The sequence below is a fragment of the Saccopteryx leptura genome, chromosome 4, assembly GCF_036850995.1.
Source record: "Saccopteryx leptura isolate mSacLep1 chromosome 4, mSacLep1_pri_phased_curated, whole genome shotgun sequence".
Lineage (NCBI taxonomy): Eukaryota > Metazoa > Chordata > Mammalia > Chiroptera > Emballonuridae > Saccopteryx > Saccopteryx leptura.
Genome location: NC_089506.1, coordinates 213,930,434 through 213,955,179, shown reverse-complemented (window position 1 = coordinate 213,955,179; position 24,746 = coordinate 213,930,434). Strand labels below are relative to the sequence as shown.

The 24,746-nt window shown below is 56.6% G+C and overlaps 2 protein-coding genes across 14 annotated transcripts in view; one reads left to right on the top strand and one right to left on the bottom strand.

Moving 5' to 3' along the window:
- MAPK8IP3 (mitogen-activated protein kinase 8 interacting protein 3) overlaps positions 1-23,217 on the top strand; it is a 56,234-nt gene extending 33,017 nt beyond the window's left edge. For 9 of the 13 annotated variants that reach the window (XM_066382949.1, XM_066382942.1, XM_066382948.1 and 6 more), the window contains 27 exons: positions 1,476-1,722; positions 2,423-2,525; positions 2,760-2,878; positions 10,910-10,921; positions 11,830-11,847; positions 13,150-13,207; positions 13,517-13,669; positions 13,961-14,042; positions 15,241-15,371; positions 15,859-15,915; positions 15,997-16,167; positions 16,955-17,081; positions 17,253-17,348; positions 17,482-17,640; positions 18,269-18,434; positions 18,734-18,916; positions 19,009-19,198; positions 19,303-19,422; positions 19,497-19,577; positions 19,662-19,729; positions 19,849-19,997; positions 20,441-20,612; positions 20,699-20,812; positions 21,008-21,046; positions 21,194-21,373; positions 21,484-21,633; positions 21,710-23,217. In XM_066382949.1, coding sequence (XP_066239046.1) covers positions 1,476-1,722; positions 2,423-2,525; positions 2,760-2,878; positions 10,910-10,921; positions 11,830-11,847; positions 13,150-13,207; positions 13,517-13,669; positions 13,961-14,042; positions 15,241-15,371; positions 15,859-15,915; positions 15,997-16,167; positions 16,955-17,081; positions 17,253-17,348; positions 17,482-17,640; positions 18,269-18,434; positions 18,734-18,916; positions 19,009-19,198; positions 19,303-19,422; positions 19,497-19,577; positions 19,662-19,729; positions 19,849-19,997; positions 20,441-20,612; positions 20,699-20,812; positions 21,008-21,046; positions 21,194-21,373; positions 21,484-21,633; positions 21,710-21,831 — 3,267 coding nt within the window. In that variant the 3' untranslated portion in view covers positions 21,832-23,217. The remainder of the gene's footprint in view (positions 1-1,475; positions 1,723-2,422; positions 2,526-2,759; positions 2,879-10,909; positions 10,922-11,829; positions 11,848-13,149; positions 13,208-13,516; positions 13,670-13,960; positions 14,043-15,240; positions 15,372-15,858; positions 15,916-15,996; positions 16,168-16,954; positions 17,082-17,252; positions 17,349-17,481; positions 17,641-18,268; positions 18,435-18,733; positions 18,917-19,008; positions 19,199-19,302; positions 19,423-19,496; positions 19,578-19,661; positions 19,730-19,848; positions 19,998-20,440; positions 20,613-20,698; positions 20,813-21,007; positions 21,047-21,193; positions 21,374-21,483; positions 21,634-21,709) is intronic. The other 4 variants (XM_066382951.1, XM_066382943.1, XM_066382944.1 and 1 more) reach the window with 3 other exon arrangements.
- Positions 23,218-23,250: 33 nt separating this feature from the next.
- On the bottom strand, positions 23,251-24,490 carry NME3 (NME/NM23 nucleoside diphosphate kinase 3). Its single transcript, XM_066382953.1, has 5 exons — positions 24,407-24,490; positions 24,190-24,320; positions 23,991-24,092; positions 23,785-23,897; positions 23,251-23,677 (listed from the first exon to the last, which is right to left on the bottom strand). Exons 1-5 carry the CDS (start codon positions 24,450-24,452, stop codon positions 23,560-23,562), a joined length of 510 nt encoding a protein of 169 aa, XP_066239050.1. The 5' UTR covers positions 24,453-24,490; the 3' UTR covers positions 23,251-23,559.
- Between the last annotated feature and the right edge of the window lie 256 nt (positions 24,491-24,746).

Genomic DNA, 24,746 nt, shown 5'->3' with positions numbered 1-24,746 from the left:
GTGAGGCTGTCCTGTGCTCTATGGGAGGTTGAGTGGCACCTCACACTCTGCCCACTTCATGCCAAGAACATTTACCCCTCCCCCAGATGTGACAACCACAAGGGTCTGCAGACATTACAGGTGTCCCCTAGGGACATAGCCTCCCAGGGCAAGAATCCCTGCCTACAGGCAGATAGGACGTTGTGAAATTCCTGGTAGAGAGTCTCAGGAACCTGTTAGATGAAGACAGAAATCACTGTCCCAAGGAGAGGCAGTGTTCTGCCCTGAGCCTGGCTGTGACCAGCTGGACCAGGGAAATGTGGATCTCAGAAGTCTCCCGACGAGTTCTGGCTCGTGGTCGCCTAGAGGCCAGCCCTTCCACTTGTAGGCAGTGTACGCTGGTCTCAGCATGTGCCCAGCTTTATGGAAAGGGCAGGATATTTTCCTCAACCGCTTTCTCTGTTAGAACGTTCCCCTAGAAGTGTGCCCCCTGGGGAGACTGTGTGACTGGCACCCCATCCCAGGAGCGTCAGCGCCTCCTCAGACCATGCCCCTTCTCAGCACCATGAACAGGGGACAGAGGCCGAGGGGAACTTGGCCCTGGGCCGTAGAGAGGCTCTGGGCCCCTGCTCGGGGTTGCCTCATGCATCACTGTCACTTACTAGAGGAGCGGCCGTTTTTACTGTGACTGCCCAATAGTTCCATGAGGAAAGGCTGCAGAAGAATGCGTTTGTTTCACATCCTGCACTTACTCAGGTAGCATGTGTTCTCTCCCTGAAATTCCCAGGTTAACTGTTGATTGTAGTTTTTCATAATCCGGTCATTTTTCCAGTCCTGGAATATTTGGGAGATGTCCCATTCTGTGGAAATGGAATTGCAGTTCGTATTTGCATAGATGTTTAGAGTAGACTTTGGTCCCGTTGAACCGTGGAGGTTAAGCGTGACACGTCCCCTGGTCTCTCTGTTTGGGAGGCCATGGCAGACAGGCCAGAGAGGTGCATACCCCTCAGCACCTGGCCGGCCTGGGTGGGGAGCAGGACACAGGAGCGGATAGGATAGCCAGCCAGTGCTGAGCAGCAGGGTGGTAACTGGGTCAGAAAGCCTCCTCCCCGCCTCGTGAGAGCCCTCTGCCCGCCCTGGGCTGCAACTTGTTCCTGACCACCCACTGGCTGCAAAGGGTTGCCTGCCATGTCTGTGTAGCTCCATGTTCATCACACGTGGCATCATTGGGGAGCGTGCGCACTGGAAGCCCCAATCTAAACCATTTACGTGAGGTGGCGGCTGCCTCCAGAAAGCCCGAGGCAGTGGCTGATGAGCCAAGTGACTAGCCCTGAGGAGTCAACATGGCGGAAGAGCAGGGTCCACCTGTCCCTTCCAGTCCGGATGCTGTTTTATTATGGTCAAGTGGCAAAGAAGCCGAGCGAGCGGGCCTCCTGCAGAGCCCCAGGGGGCGGTGACCCACACAACGAGCTTCCCCTCTTCCTGTTTGGTCCTAGTGTCCACATGATGAGATGTCTGAGTCGGGCCAGTCCTCGGCGGCTGCCACGCCCAGCACCACAGGCACCAAGTCCAACACGCCCACCTCCTCAGTGCCCTCGGCCGCAGTCACGCCCCTCAATGAGAGCCTACAGCCCCTGGGAGACTACGGTGCCGGCACCAAGAACAGTAAGCGGGCTCGGGAAAAACGCAACAGCCGCAACATGGAGGTCCAGGTCACTCAGGAGATGCGAAACGTCAGCATAGGTACTGCGACAGTCAGGCGCTCCCTGGGCCGGGGGTGGGGGGACACCACCCATCTACTTGTCACCCGCTCGCCTGCCCTCCATACCTGCTCGTCCGGGGAGATTTCACTGCCTTCGACAGACTGTAGTTTTGGTAGATGTATTAGCCCTCTTGGGCCACCTTAATAAATACCACAGACTGGGCACTCTAAACCATAGACGTTTATTTCTCCCAGTTCTGGAGGCCAGAAGTCCGAGATCAGGGTGTTGACAGGGCTGGTTCCTTCTGAGGCCTCTTTCCTTGGTGTGTAGAAGCCATCTCCTCCCTGCGTCCGTGCGTGGTCGTCCCTCTGTGTGTCTTCATCCTAACCCCCTGTTTTTATAAGCACCAGTCAGATGGCAGCGGGGCCCACCGTAATGGCCCCATTTTACCCGGTCAGCTGTTTAAAGCCCTTCTCTTCAGAGGTTGTGGGGGTTAGGGCTTCAACTCAGCTTCTACAAGTAGACCACCGTCATCCAGCAGACACAGTCCAGAGAAAAGGGAGGGAAAATGAGGACATTTGTTCTGTTTAGATGAGGTCATGAGAAGGAGACTCAGTTCTGCGGGACAGTCCCCACCCAGACAGCCTGGGAAAAACCCTTTCCTGATAGTGTCTGCCTGCGACAGTCCAGCAGGGAACTGCCAGGTACCCTCCTGACCCCGGTCCCACTCTGTCCCCCAGGTATGGGCAGCAGTGACGAGTGGTCTGATGTTCAAGACATTATTGACTCCACCCCAGAGCTGGACATAGGTCGGGACCCCCGCCTAGACCGCACTGGCAACAGGTACTCACTGGGCCCAGGTCCTGGTCAGCTCAGCAGCTCAGCACTCACTCCGGAGCTGGTGCCTTTGGTGCGGGTGCCCCCACAGCCTCCTGTAGTGGGAGAATGTCTCCCACCACGCCTGTGCCCACACACACAATGTTGGCATTGAATGCCCATGCAGGGTGTTGGAGAGTCCCCATACTTGGCCCTTAGATACCCACTCACTCTGCCATTCTCTGCTGCGTGTCCTCACAGCCCGACGCAGGGGATCATCAACAAGGCTTTTGGCATCAACACTGACTCCCTGTACCACGAGTTGTCGACTGCAGGGTCAGAGGTCATCGGGGACGTGGATGAAGGGGCCGACCTGCTAGGTAAGCACAAGCTGTCTCAGGACCTTAGCTAGGGCCCTGGGGCTGTTGGTTTTGTTTGTAATGAAAGCAAAGTCTCTGTCAGCTGTGAGCTAGGAACTTTTTACAGTTTTATTGACATGTATGTAACTCAGGTACTATAGAACTCAGCCAAGTGTGGTCTATTGAGAGTTGTGCCACTATCTAGTTTTAGAACAATTCATCAACCAGAAAATAATCCATGCCGATTAGCACTCAGGGAAAACACCCCCCCTGCCCCCCCAGGGCCATCCACTTTCTAGACATGTGTTAGGTGGTAATGTTGCCAGTTCCTCCACTTAGAAAGGAAAGTGCCCAGGCAGGGTCAGTGCCCCTCCTCACCCTCAGCACCTCGGGTCTCCACCAGAGACCCCTGTGCCTGGGTCTGACCCCGGTGCAGAGCTGGCCGCTGCTGGTCTCCCTCCTGTCCCGGGATGGCCATCAGGCCTGTTAGAGTGCCTAGTTTTGCCAGATGGCTGCTGATAGCCAAGGACTGCCTATATGGCTTTGAAGCCAGGCTGGGACCCCCGAGTGTGGCAGGCAGGAAGTCCAAATGTCACCTCGGGAGTCTCTCAGTGAGGTTCAAACCTCCTGCTCCTGGCCATGTGTCTGCATGTCTCCCCACCCCAACCCTTGTAGACCCGTAACCTCAACCATCTGTTCAGAGCCTGAGTCTTGAGAAACAGCCTTGTCCTCAAAGCCACACTGCAGGAAGACTTCAGGGACTGCAACTCAGCGCTTCCTGCCCACTCAGCCCCCCCCTCCCGCGGGCCTGCGGATAGCTGCGTTTCAGGGAAGCAGTGGTTCTGTGGGCCCTCTCCCCACTCCCAGTTCCGCTGAAGTGGCTCACAGGGAGAGGGCTTCTCTGTCCTCATCACTCGGGAGAGAGCCGCATTTGGAGCTGGGCAGCTGCCTCCGCTGTGCACGTGGCAAGTCAGGATGGAGAGTGTTCCACTTCCAGAGTCTTTGAGGGCTGCCCTCTGACGTCATGGTCTGTGTTTCGTTATATCTGAGGAGACAGCTGTCTTGCAGAAGTGTTTTTATTGCTAGTCTTTGTCACTGTCACTTCACTGGTTAACACTGACGCTCTAAAATGTGATGCTCCCACACTCAGCACTTCTGTGTGGCCAGCGCTGTCCTCAGCGACGTGGCCAGCCTTGCAGCGGCAGCCACGGCCAGGCCTGGTCCCACATGGAAGGGCCGGTTGGTATTTCCAATCGAGCAGACGGTCGCTTTCTTTGCTTTGGGGTAGTCTCTTGGTGGTTTTCCTAAGTTGATTGTCTTGGGGTAGAGACAACCCATGTGGGCATGGTTACCTGGGGCGTCGGCGCCAGCACCACCGTGCACCTGAGGGGAAGTTTATTCAGCCGATTTTTAAATTGTGTTAAAATACACATGAAATTTACCATCTTGTGCATTTCTGAGTATACGGTTCAGTATTGTAAACTATATTCATACTCAGTCGTGAAAGACTGAAGTCTTTTCATCCAAAATCAGGAATAATATGCCCACTTTTGGCAGTGTGTGTGTATTAAAGATTTTATTTATTGATTTTACAGAGAGAGGAGGGTGAGTGGTATCAAGAAGTATCAACTCATAGTTGCTTCACTTTCGTTATTCATTGGTTGCTTGTCGTATGTGCCTTGACCGGGCAAGCCCAGGGTTTTGAACCGGCAAACTCAGTGTTCCAGATTGACACCTTATCCACTGCACCACCCCAGGCCAGGCTTGGCAGTGTAAATTTTTAATGGAATTTTTCTCCTAAGCATTGTAAGAAATATATACAGTGTGTTCGTAAAGTCATGGTGCACTTTTGACCCGTCACAGGAAAGCAACAAAAGACGATAGAAATGTGAAATCTGCACCAAATAAAGGGAATACCCTCCCAGTTTCTGTAGGATGATATGGCAGCATGTGTGCATGCGCAGATGATGACATAACACCGTGTATACAGTGGAGAAGCCCACGGCCATGCCAGTCAAGATGTGGACAGTACAGAGGAAAGTTCAGTATGTTCTGTGGCTCGCTAAATTCGAATCCGTGACCAAAGTGCAACGTGAATATCAGCGCATTTATAAAGAAGCGCCACCACATGGGAATAACATTACTTGGTGGGAAAAGCAGTTGAAGGAAACTGGCAGTTTGGTGGAGAAGCCCCGTTCTGGTAGGCCATCAGTCAGTGACGAGTCTGTAGAGGCTATACGGGATAGCTCCCTAAGGAGCCCTAAAAAATCTGTGCGTGAGCCCACATCAAACTGCACTGAATAGGTATGAAGCTGGGAGAGTTTTCCTTTTATTTGGTGCAGATTTCACATTTCTATTGTCTTTTGTTGCTTTCCTGTGACCGGTCAAAAGTGCACCATGACTTTACAGACACACTGTATTTTAAAATATACAGAAACTATTCATATTCAGAAAAAAATCTAATCACCTTTAATATTTTAACATCTTTCTACTCTTCTTTAGATAGTTCAGATAATTTCATACATATTTTTAGGCATTTTTAATTTTGGTAAGATGATACATGCATATTATAATATTCAAATAATATTAGAAAGTGCCAAGGAGATTATAAAAACCAAAGGAACGCCCCCATGCCATGGTGAGTGTTTTCATGTCTTGGTGACACCCTTCCAGGCACCACAGATCACACAGGAGGTGGGTTGTCAGCTCTTATCTGTCCTTTTCTCTTCTTTTTTTTTTTTTTTTTTTGTATTTTTCCAAAGTTAGAAGTGGGGAGGCAGTCAAATAGACCCTGTACACACCCTACTGGGATCCACCCAGCCCCCTTCCCCTCCTCCCTCCCCTTCTCCCCTCTCCACCCTGCTCTCCCCTCTCCCCTCTCTCCTCTCCCCTCTCCCCTCTTCCCTCTCCCCTCTGCTCTCTACACCCTCCTCTCTCCTCTCTGCTCTCTCCTCTCTCTTCTCCCCTTTCTCCTCTCCCCTCTCCCCCTCTCCCCTCTCCCCTCTCCTCTCTCTTCTCTCTTCTCTCCTCTCTAATATGAATAAAGTCTTTAAAAAAAATGGGGTCAGTGCCTGACCTGTGGTGGCACGGTGGGTAAAGGGTCGACCTGGAATGTTGAGGTTGCTGGTTCGAAACCCCAGGCTTGCCTGGTCAAGGCACGTACAAGAAGCAACTATGAGTTGAGTTGATGCTTTCTGCTACTCCACTCCACTCCTCTTCCTCTCTCCTTTCTCTGAAATTCAATAAATAAAATCTTTTTTATTTTTTCAGGGACAGAGAGAGTCAGAGAGAGGTTTTAGATAGAGACAGACAGGAACGGAGAATAAATAAAATCTTAAACAAAAAACATTGGGGTCACTGATCTTAGTTGTAGCAGGTTTCTGGAAGGCTAACCTGGGATCACGTCACTAGCACGAGTTTAACAAACACTAGGCAGTTTGGCATGATCTTTCCTTGAGAAGGTCTAACCAGCGATCCGATGGGTCTTTGTTCTGAGGAACTGGAAACCACACCCTTTTCTCCTGTGGTGACAGAGTGTGAGTTGCTGTGTCCTCAGCATTTGCACTGTGATGCTTTTTTCTTAGGATGGTGGTCATCTTGGGCCATTTCATTCTGGTTGGAATGAGCCCTTGCTCCTGGAGGTGATAGACCTTCGGTGCCTTTCCAGAGCCTTGAGCACAACGAGCATGTGAAAACCAGGCAGCCGGGAGGAGCTAAGGAGGGCCGAGTGCTGTTGTGACCTGTGGACGGAGCGCTGTGTCTAATAGGGTGGAGGGAGGAGCTAGGGTCTGCTCTAGGCCCCTCACCTGAGGGACCCCCTCACTAGAGTGTGGCCCAGACACAGTAAGTGTCAGTGACAGGAGTTTTGGTCACCCGTCACCATATTTCTGAAGATACCTGTTGCAGGAATGAGCTCCTGACCCTAGTTTCCCTGTGTGGCTGCTAATCGGAGAGGAGACTGGGACAGTCAGTCTTGGTTTTTTGAGAGTTTTCACCATGAAAAGATCTTGTAACTTCAGAAGCCCATTAATGAGTGCTCTAAGCCAGGGGTCGGGAACCTTTTTGGCTGAGAGAGCCATGAACGCTACATATTTTAAAATGTAATTCCATGAGAGCCATACAACGACCCGTGTACATTACGCATTATCCAATAAAAATTTGGTGTTGTCCTGGAGGACAGCTGTGATTGGCTCTAGCCACCCGCAACCATGAGCATGAGTGGTAGGAAATGAATGGATTGACATACGTGAGAATGTTTTATATTTTTAACGTTATTATTTTTTTTATTTAACATTTTTCTGCGAGCCAGATGCAGCCATCAAAAGAGCCACATCAGGGGCCCTGGCCGGTTAGCTCAGTGGTAGAGCGTCAGCCTGGCGTGCAGGAGTCCTGGGTTCGATTCCCAGCCAGGGCACACAGGAGAAGCGCCCATCTGCTTCTCCACCCCTCCCCCTCTCCTTCCTCTCTGTCTCTCTCTTCCCCTCCCGCAGCCAAGGCTCCATTGGAGCAAAGTTTGCTCAGGAGCTGAGGATGGCTCTGTGGCCTCTGCCTCAGGCGCTAGAGTGGCTCTGATTGAGGCAGAGCGACAGCCCAAGATGGGCAGAGCATCGTCCCCTGGTGGGCATGCTGGGTGGATCCCGGTCGGGCGCATGCGGGAGTCTGTCTGATTGCCTCCCCGTTTCCAACTTCGGAAAAATACAAAAAAAAAAAAAAAAAAAAAAGCCACATCTGGCTCACGAGTCATAGATTCCCGACCCCTGATCTAAGCAATAAGACAGATGGTTCTTAAGGCAGTTCGCATGGTTGATGACAGCATCCCCAAGTTCTAAGTGCCTGGATTGGCTAGTTCATGTCTCTCTTGCCATTTGGACTGTGACTCTCTTTTAGAAAAGACCCCCCAGTAATCATATATTTAATTGAACTTAACACACCATTATTTATTTTAGAAATCTCCAAGAAAGAAAAAAAATTGCTTCAAATTAAACTATAACATGCCATTAATTATAAACCCATTTATAATTTCAGAAATGTATTTTTTTTCCCCTTCTTTTTCCAAGTGAAAGGAGGGGAGATAGACAGACACTTCTCACATGTGCCCTGACTGGGATCCACCCAGCAACCCGTCTGGGGCCATGCTGCAATGGAGCTATTTTTAAGCCCCTGAGGCGGAAGCTCCACAGACCATCCTCAGCACCTAGGGCCAATGCACTAGAACCAGTCCAGCCATGGCTGTGGGAGGAGAAGAGAGAGAGAGAGAGAAGGGGGAGAAGCAGATGGTCACCTCTCCTGTGTGCCCTGACCAGGAACCGAATCCACATACCCGGCCTACACTCTACCACTGAGCAAACCGGCCAGGGCCCAGAAATGTTAAAGTATGAAAATATGCCTCATAGAATTGACGTAACCAGAGAAAAAGGGAATTAATACTTACTGACCACTTAGCAGGTGCCAGGTACTCTACCAGGGAGTTTCACAGCGAGCCTGCACTAAGGAGACTATGTCTCCATTTCACAAGTAAGGAAACAGAAGGTCGAGGGGTTAAATAACTTGCCCTGCATCACTCAGTTAGAACCCGGAGTTCTGTACAGGCTGACCAGACTTTCGTTCTCTGTTCCACAAGAGTTCAGCAGCAGGTCCCAACCACTTAGTGATGAGACCTAGAAAATGTCTATAAATAACCCTGAGAAGTAGGAAGACCTTTGTAAAGAGTGTTAGAAAATATAATTGAAGACCATAGCAGGCCTCATGTCAATAGAGAACTATGGCATGTTCTTGGGTCTGAAGACTGAGCTCAGTAAAGCTGTCAAGTGGCATCACGGATCAGCCCATTGTTCGCACATGAATATATTCAGTACCAGTAAGAAGATCCACACAGTTGGGTATTTTCGGAACTTTGGTTCTGAAGGTCATCCAGAGGGTAAATGTGTGAAGATAGCCCAGAAACTCTTGAGAAAGAGCAAGGTTGCAGGATGGCCGTTCCAGGTTTCGGAGTGTTCTGTAAAGCTGTGAGGATGGGAGCAGGCAGCCCTGGGCAGCAATAAGTCAGCGACTCTGTGAGTTCCTGGGCGAGGAGCCGAGGACAGACCTGGAGCCATGTAGGAAATCATACATGGTTGTTGGAAAGTGGGTAGAATACAGATACTGAAATTGAGATCCCAAGCTCACATCATACACACAGGTAGTATCTAGGTGAATTGAAGATCTAAACTTAAACCCTGGCCAGAGAGCTCAGTTGGTTGGAGCATTGTTCCGAAACACAGAGGTTGCTGGTTCGATCCCCATTCAGGGCACATACAGGAACAGATCAATGTTCCTGTCTCTCTCTCTCCCCTTTTCTTAATCTAAAATCAATTAAAAAAAATAAACATTTAAAAAAAGATTTAAATATAAAAATACAAGGCTGATACAAAGTTGTACACAGTAGTATCCTGGGTGGTCATACAAAACCATAAATGCCCTAAATCAGTGGTCCCCAACCTTTTTTGGGCCACGGACCGGTTTAATGTCAGAAAATATTTTCACGGACCGGCCTTTAGGGTGAGACGGATAAATGCACAAAATAAAATTAAATTATGTGACTGGCGTAAAAACTGTGGTATTTTAAAATATAATTGTCGAACTTACGAGACAAGCACCAAGAGTGAGTCTTAGACGGATGTAACAGAGGGAATCTGGTCATTTTTAAAAATAAAACATTGTTCAGACTTAAATATAAATAAAACGGAAATAATGTAAGTTATTTATTCTTTCTCTGCGGACCAGTACCAAATGGCCCACAGACCGGTACCGTTCCACAGCCCGGGGGTTGGGGACCACTGCCCTAAATACTAATAGAATTAGTGCTATAGTAAATTATGGGACATTTCTATGCAGGAATACAACAGCATGTTCGAGGTAATCATGGACCTTTGACCTAGAAAGGCCTGTGATACAGTGTTAGGTGAAACAAAGTCAATTGCCTAAGAAGATCAATAGTGTGGTTGTGATTTTTTTTTTAAACTGGTATTTATCTAGAAAGAGGGAGAATGTCAACTGTTAACAGTGGTTGCCCTTGCATTGGCACACTTTTTTATTTGAACTCCTACAATAGTTTATGTATTTTGCCATTTAAGTCAAGTGACTTAAAAAAAATTTTTTTTGATTGATTGATTTTAGAGGCAGGGGGAGAGGGAGAGAGGAACATCGATCTGTTCCTGTATGTGCCCTGCCGGGAATTGAACTGGCAACCTCTGTGCTTCAGGGTGACACTCCAACCAACCAAGCTATATGGCCAGGGCAGCCAAGGGACTTTTTATACTGTCTCCTCTATTTGTGAAATGAACCGAGAGAACAGTATTGTCTCATCAGATCTTCAGCTGTGTAGCAGAGTGGTGTGGACCCATGTGAGGGTCTCTTCCCCCTGCCCCAGTGTTTTCCTTCCTACACAGTGGGGCCCTGTGTTCTGGTCACCCCTTAACTGAGGTTGTGCCCTTCCTGCAAGGCCTGGGCTGGTCAGGGCCCCCTTCAAGGCCAGGTGTCTGGCTGCAGCCCAGTTGCTCAGAGAGCTCATTCACTCTAAGGGGCGCCTTTGTGGTTGGACACCCTTGGCACCCACCCTGTCACACCCACTGGCAACCACACATATATATACACCTCACCACACTCGTGCACACGTGTGTAGCCCTGCAGAGGCACCTGCACACAACTGTTCACACACACACTCCACCAGCTTTAACCATTGGGTCTGGAGAGGGCTGCCCTCCTGACAGGTAGATAATGGGATTAGAGGGGTGAGCAGGCGTTAGATTCCTACTCTGGGCCCCCCAGCCCCCCAGTGCTCTGGGCCCCCTGGGGACTGAGGGATGTTCTGTTCTGACCTTCAGTTTCTGCCGCCAGTGGGATTTGTCACTGCAGCCTGGTGACATCTGCACATATTGTTCATGCTCTCCAATGTGGATATGGCTGATGTTTGTTGCTTTTTCTTTAATAAGAACTTATTTTGTTGGTTCCAGTCACCAATTGACCTTTGTCACTTCCTTTCCCCATCTCTGTGCTTCGCTGGACATGGCCCAGGGGAGTTCTCAGGTGTGTATCGCTCCTGTGTGTCTGTTTGCAGCCCCTTTCCCATGGTGAAGTCCGGGGGGGTGGGGGGGTGCCCCAGGGACACTCCCTGCTGCTGTCACACCCTCTCGCTGCTGGCCGGGCAGCCTTTCCTCCCGAGTCTGTCCCAGGCCACCGCGGCACACATGCTTTTGCTCACAGCCTGCTGCCGTTGGGAAGCTTATTTTTGTTTGCTCCGCTAGCCCACTGACGGTGACCTTAACATCTGAGGGAGAAGCTGTGCCTTGACCCTGTCTTCCTGGAGGCTGAGAAGCCCCCAGTCATCTCAAGGTCCTACAGAGCTGTTAGAAGCGCAGGACAGTTCCCTCCCTGGACAAGCCCCGCAGGCCCAGTCCTGCCGCGTCTCCCCTGTTGGGTGCATCCCAAAAGTCAGGGAGCCCGTGAGGCCCCTGCCGAGCACAGCTCAGGGGTCCTCTCCCCGAGTGGCAGGTGGACTGAGATCCTGCTTTCTTGCTTTGCGGCAGGCGGCTCCGAGGCCCCCACCTGTCCATGTGCAGCCTCTGCAATGTGCAGAGGCACCGGGTGCCCGGGCACAGCTCCCTTCCCTGCAGACTTCTGCACCCCTCACCACGCAGGTTGTGGTGTAAGGTGTCAGTGCATTGCCTTGACCTTCCACCTCCCTGGCAAGTGCTCTTGGCCTGGGTCTGCGTGGGCCAAGGATAAACTTTACAGGAGTAGCTAGCCCCCTCCCATCCCGCTCCTATGTCCCCCTCCAGCACAGCGAGAAGTAGCCCTGAACTACCTCCACCTGCTGTCCACACAGGCTTAATGCGCTTGTTCTCTCTCCCTTCCTCTCTCCTGCTCCTTCCTCCCGCCCTGGTTGCCCGTCTCCCGTGGGACCTCCCGTGGGACCGGGACGGCTCCTCCCGTAGTGCGCGATGATTTTTTTGGTAAGGCCAAGGCCCCCTTTCAGTATGTGTTTCTCCCATTTCCAGCTTCCTTTGTCTACCCAACACCTTCTCATGCTTCATGAGCCGTCTGCTTAGTTCTGCATACTGGGGCAGAAGTGGGGTTAGCAGGGAGTCCAGGGTGGGGCTGGGGAGTGGGAGCCCCCACCCTGCCACCCCAGCCGCCTCCCTCCGAGCAGACCCTAGGCCAGTGGAAGGGGAGCAGCCCCGGCCTCTTCGGGCCCCCACAAGTCCAGGGCAGCCAGCCCCGGGTACGCTGCAGAGCCCGTCTGGGTGAGCCTGCCGGGTGCTTGCTGTGGTCCATCCGAGAGGGAGGCTGGCCCTATGCGAGACAAGGATGTGCGGATGGAGACAAGCGGGACCCTAAGCTGAGCACACTGTGCCTGTGTGTCCTGTCTCGCAGCTGCGTTAGACCACGGTGGGAAGTGAGAATAGGGGGAAAGACTTGGCTTTCGGGGCTGTCCCAAAGGGTTAGATTAAGTACTTTGGGGGGATTTTGTGATGTGCCTGCAGTGAGCTCAGTCTGTGAGGTCCACTGTGGAGCCTGGTCACGCGGAGCTGGGTCAGCCCCTCAGGCACCGGCCCCAGGGAGCACTGTCCCCCTCACTTCTGCTCCTCTCTCAACTCCTGCTGAGCCCGCTACCTTGGGCCAGGGCCCTCCAGCCCTGTTCCTGGCCCTGGCCAAGGGCTGCGCCTGCCACGGGGCCATCCCATCTCCTCAGCTGGGTGTTCGCTGTATCTTGTGCTGTCTTCTCTGTCCCTACCACCGCAGTTCCTCTGGAAGGAGTCGGTTTCATGCTGGACTAGGAACCCACGGGGTGGGGCACGGGGCAGTGCTGGCCTGGGGGGAGCAGACTGAGGGGCATGCAGAGCCAGGTCAGCACTCCTGCTGGAGCCATGTGGGCCCTGACGGGACACAGCCTTCACGGTGGTAGAAAGCTGTAGGAACCTAACCCCGTGGTCCAGAGTGTCAGCCCAGGGTTGCTGCCTCCATCAAGGCAGCGGGGACCTGCTCAATGCTTCTGGAGGTCATCCCGGCCCCCCCTGGGCTTGCACACAGCAGGTCTGTCCCTGGCTGCCTTGCTGGGTGGAGAGCCCGCCTGAAGGCCAGCGGAGGGCTCTTCCATGGTCTACGCAGCCTCCCTCTGCAGGCCAAGCCTCTGGGCCTGACCCCGTGTATTACCCTCCCAGGGGTGGGCCGCCCCCTGGGGGGTGCTCGTTACTCTGAGGCAGGTGTGGTGGCATCAGCACCTGGCTTTATTAGCTCTGCATCTTTCGTTTCAGGAATGGGCAAGGAAGTAGGGAATCTGCTGCTGGAGAACTCCCAGCTTCTAGAAACCAAGTAAGAATGCTCCTCGCTAGCATCTCGGTTGCTGAAGTAGCGCTCCACCAGGCCTTCCCCGGGACAGCTGTGTCAGCCCATCCTAGAGGGTAGCCCCAAGGAGGGCCCGGACCCACACAGCTGAGCTCGCCCCTCTTGGGGAGAGTGCTCACTACCTTTAATGGGGGCATTTAGTAACCACCGTTAGCCACATTCTGGACCAGGATGTGCCTTCTCAGATACACCAGTGCAGGCAGACCCCTCGCAACCTCATCCTAGAATGTACGTGGCTGGTTCACATGAGGCTTTGGTCTTTCTGCCTTTTCCAAGAAATGCTCTGAACGTAGTGAAGAATGACCTCATCGCTAAAGTGGACCAGCTGTCGGGGGAGCAGGAGGTACTGAAGGGGGATTTGGAAGCCGCCAGGCAAGCCAAACTAAGGCTGGAGAACCGCATCAAGGACCTGGAGGAGGAGCTGCGGAGGTGAGCGGGGGCGGGGCTCCCAGGAGGGACAAGGGCTGGAAGCAGGCAGGGCAGGCTGGCCCACCGTGTGGCTGGCTCTGCTTTCCCATCAGCACTTGGCTGCTGAGGAGGGCAGGTCCCGTTCCTTGGCCCGGTCAGCCGGGACAGATGTCTGGGCTTCAGGGCACTGGCAAGAGTGCTCAGGGCCTAGAAACTGAGGGGAGAGTCCTAAGCCAGGCTCAGGCGCAGGACGTTCATGGGGCTGGTGCCCAGCGGACCCTCACCCCGCCTGGCTTCCTTCTCGTCCTGCAGGGTGAAGTCCGAGGCGATCACTGCCCGCCGTGAACCCAAAGAAGAGGGGGAGGATGTAAGCAGCTATCTCTGTACAGAATTGGTATATTCCACTATTAACATGTGGGCACGGGGGGGGGGGGGGTGGCAGTGGGCGGGCTATCAGGGGTGTGCTTGTTCTTCTGGGGCTCTGGGCCCCCTCACCCGCCCTGTGTGGTGACCACACCCAGCATCCTCCTCCCCCACCCCAGGATGTCATGAAGTCAGAACAGGCCCCTCTCAGCCCCAGGTTCTAGTGGATGCATTCTGCATAGTCGCAAACATCTCCCCACCTACACCGTGCAGCTGCTGACACCTCTACTCCCAACTTGCGGAGTAAGGCTGCGGAAATAGCAGCAGTCACCACTGTCCCCAGACCGAACAGCTTGGACTCTTGTCTGCTCCCACCTTCCCCCTGAGGTGCAAGGAATGTTCTGAAGAAAGTCGGCCCCTCTTTTACCAGGAGGAGGCAGTCACAGGTCTTCACCCCCGGTGATTTTGGACCTTGCCGCTCCTTAGCTGTTCTTTCCACCGTCATGTAGCGCTCACACTGGGTGCAGCTTACACTCAGGCACTGGGAGACTAGTTATTCCCGTGCGGCTCCTCACTCCCAGTACTCGAGGAGAGAGACAAAGCTGCAGGTGAATTGTGGAGTTCCCCCAGGCCCCTCCTACGTGGTGATGAAGGGGCCCATCAGGGACCTCTGCCTGTTTGTGTGCAGCTTGGGGTGCATGCCCTTACTCACCCAGCAGCACCCCTCTGGACCCCTGGTTCTGTCACAAAACTGGTCCCGCCAGTTCCTGGCACAGACTTAGCCCTGCCACAGAATTTGCCAATTGCAGAATGCTCACCAATCCTCCAAAACTTGCAGCGTTCAGCTCGGACGTAGTGAGCCCTGGTCTTGGTCGCACTGTCCCCAGCTCTTCCCTCAGTTTCACCTTGGGCCAGCCCCACCTGTTAGTGTCTACCGGCAGCGTTTGGGATTGCTCCGGGGGCTTACAGCAAAAATCACTGTTGTGCCCCTCAAGTACATCCTGTGACCTAGAAAGAAGGTGGCCCTGTTGGCAAGTAAACTTCCATGTATTGTCCTGCTCACACCCTCCCCACCCAGCTGCCCGAGTCTGCAGGAATTCACACTTGGATTTGCCCACACCCAGAGGCCAGCCCAAGAGGAATCTTGGTGTGAGCTGGCTTGAGAGGGCCCTGGGCTGGCCTGCTGGCTGGTCCTTCCCTGGCTGAGCAGTCGTGCCTCTCCCCCGCAGGACAAGATCCCCATGGCGCAGCGCCGCCGCTTCACGCGGGTGGAGATGGCCCGTGTGCTCATGGAGCGCAACCAGTACAAAGAGCGGCTCATGGAGCTTCAGGAGGCCGTGCGGTGGACTGAGATGATCAGGTGGCTCCCCAAGCCCGCCCACAGGGCTCCAGAGATGTGCCTCCGTCTCCCTATGCGAGGCAGGGTGGCTGTATGAGGACCATGGGCTCGAGGCTGACCCCTCCCCCCCACCTCCCTCTCTTCCAGGAGGATTGGAAGGGTGAGGGGCCTCCTGGGTGGGAGCCTGTGGGAGCCAGCAGGGCTGAGCCTCCCCTGCAGCACTGGGCTGGCCTGTGTTGGGCCTGCTGTGTCAGCGCCCTCTAGGAAGTTGTGAGTGACCTTCCCAGGACCCCCTCTACTCTGTTGCTCCATTCCCAGTGTGTCCTGGGTGGAGGTCTTCTGCAAAGGAGTCAAGAGGGAACTCAGGAAGAGTGGGACGTAGTCAGATTGGGCAGGGCCTGAAGGGCCACCGCAGTGGCTGGGCTGGGAAGTGGACGTGCTTAGGCTGAGTGCTGTGCCAGGCTGGGCAGTGGCTTAGCTGGGTTCCCGCCCTGCCCCGCCCTTGTAGAGCATCCCGAGAGCACCCGTCTGTCCAGGAGAAGAAGAAGTCTACCATCTGGCAGTTGTGAGTTGGGGCGCTGGGCTGGGGAGGGTCAGGGAGGCCTACACCAGGCCCACCCCTCACCTTCCACGCCTCTGCCGGCAGCTTCAGCCGCCTCTTCAGCTCCTCCTCCAGCCCCCCTCCGGCCAAGCGGTCCTACCCTTCCGTGAACATCCATTACAAGTCGCCCACCACAGCTGGCTTCAGTCAGCGCCGAAGCCATGCCCTGTGCCAGATCTCGGCGGGCAGCCGGCCCCTGGAGTTCTTCCCAGACGAGTAAGCATCCCACCCCTCCCCTGCACCTGGCCAGTGCAGGAGGAAGCCAGTGGCTCACGGTGCTGCAGCCAGGGGTACTGAGCCATCTCACCTCTGCTCTGAGGCTGTGCTGGAGGTGGGGGGTGGGATCCATGGGGGGAAGGACCGCGGCTGAGGCATCGAGGGGCATGACCTCTCCGTGAGCACGGTGTGTGTCTCCACCCCTTGCGACAGCATTGCTGTCCCTTTGCACGCCCCCACAGTCCCTGTCCTAGTCCGAGTGGAATGCGCCCCTCACTTCCTCTCACCTCAGCAAGCTGGCCTGCACCCCTGTCCTATGCGAAGGTCTTAGAGCTGACAGGAGGTTTTCCTGCAGGACCTGGGGAAGAAGTTCCTGTTTGTAATTTTTTTCTTTCCTTTGTTTTGAAACCAAGAAATCGAAATCCAGGGCTCCAGGGCAGTAATAGGGAGTTCTGTGCCTTGTGTCAGCTATGGAATTTTCCTTGGAAGGCCCAGGGGGATGGGGTGTTGTATTGCAGGTTCCTGCCAAGTGGCCCTTAGTGGCAGGACAGCAGAATGGGAACCTGGACAGTAGCAGGTGCAGGGTATGGTCTCCAAGCCCAGTACGGGAGAGCCACTGTCCCATTTGGTGGCACCCAGCTGGAGCAGGAGCCGTACATGGGTGACTGGGAAGACGGCAGGTTCCGGAGGGAGGGCGCCTGGGGCATCGGGTGCTCCCCGCAAGGCAGGCCCGTGGGACAGTGGGTCACCAAAACCTGAGACGTACCCCATCATTCCTTCCACCCAGCGACTGCACCTCCTCTGCCAGGCGGGAGCAGAAGCGTGAGCAATACCGCCAGGTGCGCGAGCACGTGCGCAACGACGACGGGCGGCTGCAGGCCTGCGGCTGGAGCCTGCCGGCCAAGTACAAGCAGGTGCTGTGGGTCATAATGCGCACGCGCAGGGCGGCGTGGGGGTGGGGGCAGAGTGGGTCCACAGCCTCCGCCCCGATTCTGGAGGGATGGGTAATCTAACCGCTAACCACGCCACTAAACTGAGCCGCCGCAGGCCTCGCACCCACAGCACCTCTCTGCCTGTGGTTGCAGCTGAGTCCTAACGGAGGCCAGGAAGACACGCGAATGAAGAACGTCCCCGTTCCGGTGTACTGCCGCCCTCTGGTGGAGAAGGATCCGACCATGAAGGTGAGCCTTGGCCTGCAGGGAAGTGGGCGAGGCAGAGAGAAGCTCCCACCCCGAAGCAGAGTCCAGGAAGGTTTGGGAAGCTGGGGAAAGCCCTGTGATGTTTGCGGCTACCCTGATGTCCCTGTTCTCTCAGCTGTGGTGTGCTGCGGGTGTCAACCTGACTGGGTGGAAACCGAGGGAGGACCACACTGGAAATGGAGTCAAGCTGGAGCCAGGCTTGGACCCTCTGACCTGCAACCGGGAAGTGGAAGGAGAGGCCAAGAGCGACCACACATCCCCCGAGAAGAAGAAGGTCAGGGTGGCGGGAGGGTCAGGGCTGTCTGTGCTTGCACTGCCTAGCCAGCATCTTCTGTCAGCTGCATGTTCCTGCTGTCCCCAGCATCGGGATCTAGGTGGGAGTGATGGAAACAGGAGAGCTGGGGACAGTGCCCCAAGACTGAGCTCATCTGAGGCTGCCTTCCCCTTCCTAGGGCAGGCCCAGGGCTGAGCTGCCTCCTGGTTCTTGTCTAGCACGCAGGAGCCAGGAGCTGTGGTGGGCAGGGAAGGCCAGGAGGTTCAAGACTCAGCAGTCAGCGAGGCTGAGGAGTCGGGTCCCCTGCAGGCGTCTCTCCTGGCCTGGAGCAGTTCTCACTGCCTGCAGAGTAGTGGTGGGAGGGGCTAAGCCAGGAGGGTGGCGGAAAGGTCTCACGCTCGGAGTCGGAGGCTTCATTTTGTGTTGTGGCTTGATTTGGGAACTAGTGAGACCACGTATGCCAACAATCTAGATAGTTCACCATCCTGGCTATGGGACAGGACAGCCGTGTCCCCTAAGGCCATGAACAAGGCTAGATCCCAAAGATTCCAAGAGGCCCCCATGGTCCCATGTGGTTGCTGGAGGCACCCACCCTTGGGCACCAGCCTGGTCTCCTGTGCCCTGGCAGACAAAGGAGCTCCCTGAGACAGATGCCACCTCCAGCCGGGTATGGATCCTCACCAGCACCCTGACCACCAGCAAAGTGGTGATCATTGATGCCAACCAGCCAGGCACTGTCGTGGACCAGTTCACTGTCTGCAATGCCCATGTCCTGTGCATCTCCAGCATCCCCGGTGAGCGCCACCCCACACGGGGCCCAGCCCCCAGGAGGGTGGGGTTTGTGCTGCTCCGGGGAGGGCTAGGGTGTTAAATCAGGAGACTTGCAGAGCAACACCTGCCTTCTGTGACACACTGTGGACACACGGGAGCTGGTGGGGGCTGTTCAAGGAATGCCTCGCTGGTGGTCTCGTCTTGCTTAGTCTTAAGGACGCAGAAGACGTGATGTGATGCTCACCCGATTAGAAGTCAGCAGGCAACCCCTATTTCCTCCTCACACCCCGCTGGGACGTGAACTCTGGGTGTGGTCTTGCAGCGGCCAGCGACAGTGACTACCCTCCAGGGGAGATCTTCCTCGACAGCGATGTGAACCCTGAAGATTCTGGTACAGATGGTGTGCTGGCTGGCATCACCCTGGTGGGCTGCGCCACCCGCTGCAACGTGCCACGGAGCAACTGCTCCTCCCGAGGGGACACCCCAGTGCTGGACAAGGGCCAGGGTGAGTCCTGGGCCTGAGCCCAGGAGCAGCCTTCTCTCTGCCTCATTTGTTCCCCCCCTTGCCCAGCCAAGCTTACCCCCTCCCTTTCACAGGGGAGGTGGCTACTGTCACCAATGGAAAGGTCAACCCGTCTCAATCCACGGAGGAGGCCACGGAGGCCACAGAGGTCCCTGACTCTGGGCCCAGTGAGGCAGAGACGGCTGCAGTGAGACCCGGGCCCCTCACGGAACATGTCTTCACTGACCCGGCCCCTGTCCCAGCCCCCAGTGCCCAGCCTGGCAGGTGGGCTCTCTCAGATGGGGCAGAGACGAGGGGGGGGAAGGCTGGCAGAGGTGGGCGGGGATAGACCTCCACGGGCTGCCCTGGAGCCATGATCCTTCCTGCAGTGAACATGGGCCCGAGGCCAACCTGAGTGGTGTGCAGCCTGAGCCGGAGCCCAGTGGGGACCCCAGGGGCGCCAGCAGCAGTGCCTCGCCCACCATGTGGCTGGGAGCTCAGAATGGCTGGTAGGTGGGGATCTGGGAGCAGGTTTGGGGAGGACCCCTGGGCAAGCCCCTGCCTACCTGAGTCTCCCCTGCAGGCTGTACGTGCACTCAGCCGTGTCCAACTGGAAGAAGTGTCTACACTCCATCAAGCTGAAGGACTCAGTGCTGAGCCTGGTGTATGTGCCCCTGCTGAGGGCGGGGCATCAGGAGGGGCCCTGGACAGCCTAGCCTGAGCCTGGCTCACCACCTTGCCGTTCCAGGCACGTGAAAGGACGAGTACTAGTGGCTCTGGCAGACGGGACTCTCGCCATCTTCCACCGAGGAGAAGGTGAGGCCTGGCGGCGGGGGGCAGTTGGGCAGCATCTGATGGTCCTGACAGGGTGCAAAGCACCCCCACTGTGAGATGGGGGACCTGGCCAGTCATGAGCAGCTGTGGGCTCTCCGTAGATGGCCAGTGGGATCTGAGCAACTATCACCTGATGGACCTGGGCCACCCCCACCACTCCATTCGATGTATGGCTGTTGTGTATGACCGGGTCTGGTGCGGCTACAAGAACAAGGTGCACGTCATCCAGCCCAAGACAATGCAGATAGAGGCAAGTGCTCGCGGAAGGGACTCGGTGGGGGGGGAGACTTGCTGCCGGCACCGCTCCCTACACGCCTTCTAATAGATGTGGGGGCTCCGTGAGGTCAAAGAAACTGCACTCCGGTAAGTGACTCATTTGGTTAAGGTCATAGGCAGGCAGAGGGCTGCTGAGCTGTTAATGCAGTCTGTCTGGAGTCTGCCTGCTGCTTCACCCTAAAACAAGTCAGACTGACACCTCTGTGGGATGCACACACCTTCCCTCAGCCACCTAGATGCGGGCTCAGGTGTAGGGTGGATGGCCGGGGTCCTCCTAGAAGCCTAGACTATGGGAGCAAATGAGGTGCTAGAGTGAAGATCACAGTGAGCTGGGCAAACACCAGGGAGAAGCCTTGGGTATGGCAGGTCCAGCTCCCCTTTCCTTGCCCCCACTGATGGGCTGCTGTGACCTTGCAGAAGTCATTTGATGCCCACCCACGGCGGGAGAGCCAGGTGCGGCAGCTGGCATGGATTGGCGATGGGGTGTGGGTATCCATCCGCTTGGACTCCACATTGCGGCTGTACCATGCACACACCCATCAGCACCTGCAGGACGTGGACATTGAGCCCTATGTCAGCAAGATGCTAGGTAAGGCTGTGCTGGGTTGGGGCTAGCAGGGCAGGGAGGACCCATGAGGCAATGCTGACCCCATCTACTCCTCCCCCTCCACCCAGGCACGGGCAAGCTGGGCTTCTCTTTCGTGCGCATCACGGCCCTGCTTATTGCGGGCAACCGTCTCTGGGTGGGCACCGGCAATGGAGTCGTCATCTCCATCCCACTGACTGAGAGTGAGTGACCCAGACATCTGCAGAAGTGGTGATGGCAGCCACTGAAGGGCGTGTGGCAGGGTCGTGGGGCGGGCGTGCTCTGCCGGACCACACTCAGGACACTGGGCTGCGCTTGCCACAGGCATCCTCAGCCTGCCTCCCCTGTGACTGCTTCTCTCATCTCTTCTTCCATGCTCTGCCCCTCACCTCCCCCAGCTGTGGTCCTGCACCGAGGCCAGCTCTTGGGGCTCCGAGGTGAGTCCAGAGGCCAGCCCCCTTTCTCGGAAAGTCCCCTTCCCAAGATGCCCTGTGGGCCCTGGTGTGCTCCTACCTTCTGCCCTCACCTGCTGGAGATCTCCCAGTTGGTGGGGTCAGCCCCTCCAGACCCCTCTCTATCTCCAGCCAACAAGACATCGCCCACATCTGGGGAGGGGGCCCGCCCAGGGGGCGTCATCCATGTGTACGGCGACGACAGCACTGACAAATCGGCCAGCAGCTTCATCCCCTACTGCTCCATGGCCCAGGCCCAGCTCTGCTTCCATGGGCACCGGGATGCCGTCAAGTTCTTTGTCTCGGTGCCAGGTGAGTTGGTAGGCCCCACTCCCTGCAGGCAGATGGCACCTGTGGCCTCCCTTTAGAAGCCTGCATGGGGGCTCTAGTTGTCCTGCTAAGGTTCCTGTACCCCATGGCAGGGAATGTGCTGGCCACTCTCAACGGCAGCGTGCTGGACAGCCCGTCCGAGAGCCCTGGGCCCGCTGCCCCCACTGCAGATGCCGAGGGCCAGAAGCTGAAGAACGTGCTGGTGCTGAGCGGTGGGGAGGGCTACATTGACTTCCGCATCGGTGAGTGGGCGCTGCCTTCAGGCCCCAAGGGCTCCCAGGCAGGGGCTGCCCGCACAGCCATCTGCTCTCTCTCCAGGTGATGGAGAAGACGATGAGACGGAGGAGAGTGCGGCGGATGTGAGCCAGGTGAAGCCCATGCTGTCCAAGGCCGAACGCAGCCACATCATCGTGTGGCAGGTGTCCTACTCCCCTGAGTGAGGCACGGCCTCCAGTGCCCCCTGCCGGACACCACCATGTACATACGCCCTGCCCCGCCCACCTGCCACAACTGCCCCATGGGGCAGCCCAGCAGCCCCTCTAACCTCTCAACCTGCAGCTTTCACCTTAGGTCCGGCGGGAGCCGACAGGGTCAACAAGCAGAAACGCGGGCCTGGCTGGGAGGGGGGATGTTCGTGGGAGGGTTAGAGCCTCGGGAACACTTTTCCCAGCAGCTCCTGGCCGGCCTCTAGTCCAGAGTCCAGTCCCAGGACTCCAGAAGGCCAGACATAGCAGAATTTCAGAACGAGCAGCCTCCAGGCAGCTCCCAGCTGCACCCTGGGCTACCCATTCTTACACTCACTCCTAGGACACCCAGGGCAGGAAGCAGGGACTTCACTCCGCTGAGTTGTCCCACCTGGGGCCCATTGCCTTTGCCTGCTGTCTGTGAGGGTGGGAGTCTGACCCTAAGGGAGCTGGTCCACCCCCCACCCCCCGCCCTGTCCCTGCCACCCCAGGAACTGGCATGAAAGCATGTATCAGGCTCTCTGGGGCAGCTGTTTGAGAAGACAGGTGCCCTCATCCTGCTCAAGTCTCCTGATTGTCATGTGGCTGGCTCCCACCAGCCCTCATTGACCCATGTCCCCTCTCCCTTTCTGGACAGAAGACCCACTTTGTAGAAGCAGCCCCACAGTCCTGCCCCTCCTGGAAGTCCCTAGGGTGGAATTTCTCAGGCTGCCAGGGCAAGCGCAGGCCTCAGGAAAGGGGGTTGGGGGAGATGGGGATGCCGGCTCCGCCTCAGGGTGATGGGGGAAGGTGCGCTCCAGGGCCTGCCTCCCAAGCAGTCTCCGAGGAGCCCAGCTCCCAAGATGCGCTATTAAGTGCCTCGGGCTGGTGGTGTGGCCTTCTCCCTTGAGGGCAACTGACAGGCTGACAGCAGAGGCCCTAAGGGCTGAGGACAGGGGCCACCTACAGCTCTAGGAGCATGTACCTGCCTGCTTTGAAGGGCCCGGCCCTGGACTGCTGCCTCCCCACCTGCCCAGGCCCAGGCCTTACTCCTGCTCCGAGAGGCAATGATCAGGGCAGTCCCAGGCCCTGCTGCCCGCCCACCTCCCACCAGAGAAGCACAGATCTCGGGCAGCCACCTACAGCCCAGCCGGACACCACTGCAGTTACAGGCAGCTGCAGGCTTTTCCCCACCGCCCTGCCACTCTCCACTGTGATGTAGGTCAAGTTCCTTGTCTGTTCCCACAGGGCCATGAACAACTGGGGGTTATCCAGGTGGGTGTGGCTGGGGGAAGGGGCTGGGTGACAATGGTCCTCAGGCTTTGGCCCTGCAAGAGAACCCTCATTATCTGCTCTGTATGTAATAAATGTCTCATTATGGTACCTCTGTGTCCCTGGACCCAAAGCAATGTGGCCTTAGGGTTTTCTTCAGTTTATTATAAAAAGAAACACTAGACCAAACTGAGTGCCACGTTGTCACACTCGTGCATTTCCAGGTGTGCTGTAAACAGTGGCATGCCAGGACTTGGCCAGACCCACCTGCCCTCTTAGAGGTCCTCAAGAGGTACTGTGAACCCTGCCACAGAAAGGGTGTTCTAAGCACCGTCTCCTGGGCCTGGAGGATGCTAAATCATCCACAACCTACTGCAGCACATTAGTCCTAGAGGCCCGGGCGCCTGACCTTGGGTTCACTGCCATAGAAAGAGGGCCAACCTCCGCTGCCCATTACTCATACAGCCAGTGCTCGGTGTTATCCTCCCAGCAGAGCAGCTCGTTGGGCTGGAACCAGAGCGCGATCTCACGGCGGGCGCTCTCCACAGAGTCGCTGCCATGAATTACATTCCTGCGCGGGAAAGGCGCGAGTAAGCGCAGACAGGGCCTCCACGATGCCCAGCTGGAAGAGTCAGGACTGGAGATGAGAACGTCCCTGGGGCTAGGGGCCGGTCTTACTTGCCGACCTCGATGCAGAAGTCCCCGCGGACAGTGCCTGGCTGGGAGTCCGCCGGATCCGTGGCCCCAATTAGCGCCCGCGAGGCGCGCACGACGTCCAGTCCCTGCCAAACCTACGGACAGGGTCGGCGCGGAGTCGGCGCGAGGTCAGCGCGGGGGTCAGGGCCTCCTGCCCGCCCTCCCCCCCCCCCCTCCCCGGCACTCACCATGGCCACTACGGGCCCAGACCCCATGTACTTGACCAGGCGGCCGTAGAAGGGGCGCTCACGCAGCTCGGCGTAGTGCTCGCGCAGCAGCTCCTCCGACGCCTGGGGCGGGAGGGAGTCGGGCCGCAGGCTCCGAGGCCCCGCCCCCCCTGCGCCCACCTGTCCCGCCTCGCCCCCTCCCGCGAGGCCCCGCCCTCACCTGCACCAGCTTCAGCGCCACCAGCTTGAAGCCCTTCCTCTCGAAGCGCCGCACAATCTCGCCCACGAGCCGCCGCTGTACGCCGTCGGGCTTCACGGCCAGGAAGGTGCGCTCTTGTACGCCAGAGCAGGCTGCGCGACCCGCGAGGCGGCACGCGTCAGGCCCGGCAGCAGCCGCTCCCCACCCGGTCCAGCCCCCGCCCGGCCACGCTGCTTACCCGCTGCGAAGAGGCTGGCGAAGATGGTCAGCAGCAAGCAGATCATGATGGCGGCGGTGGCTGAAGTGGAGCGCAGACTGGGGGGACGGGGGGGGGGAGGCGGGGCCTGCGCTTAAAGGGGCCGGGGTGCTGGTCTCCGGGAGTGGCTACCTCCGAGTATGCGGCGAGGAGGGCTGGGGCTGGGGGGACGTGGGCTGTGCGGTGAAGCCATGCCAGTCCTCTACGCCCACCCCAACACCCTGCGGTCACGGGGCTCAGAGTCCTCCCTGTGACAACCGAGTCTGTGCCACCCCCAATCCGCTTCGTCTTCCCATCCACCGGCCCAGATGCACCAGTGTCA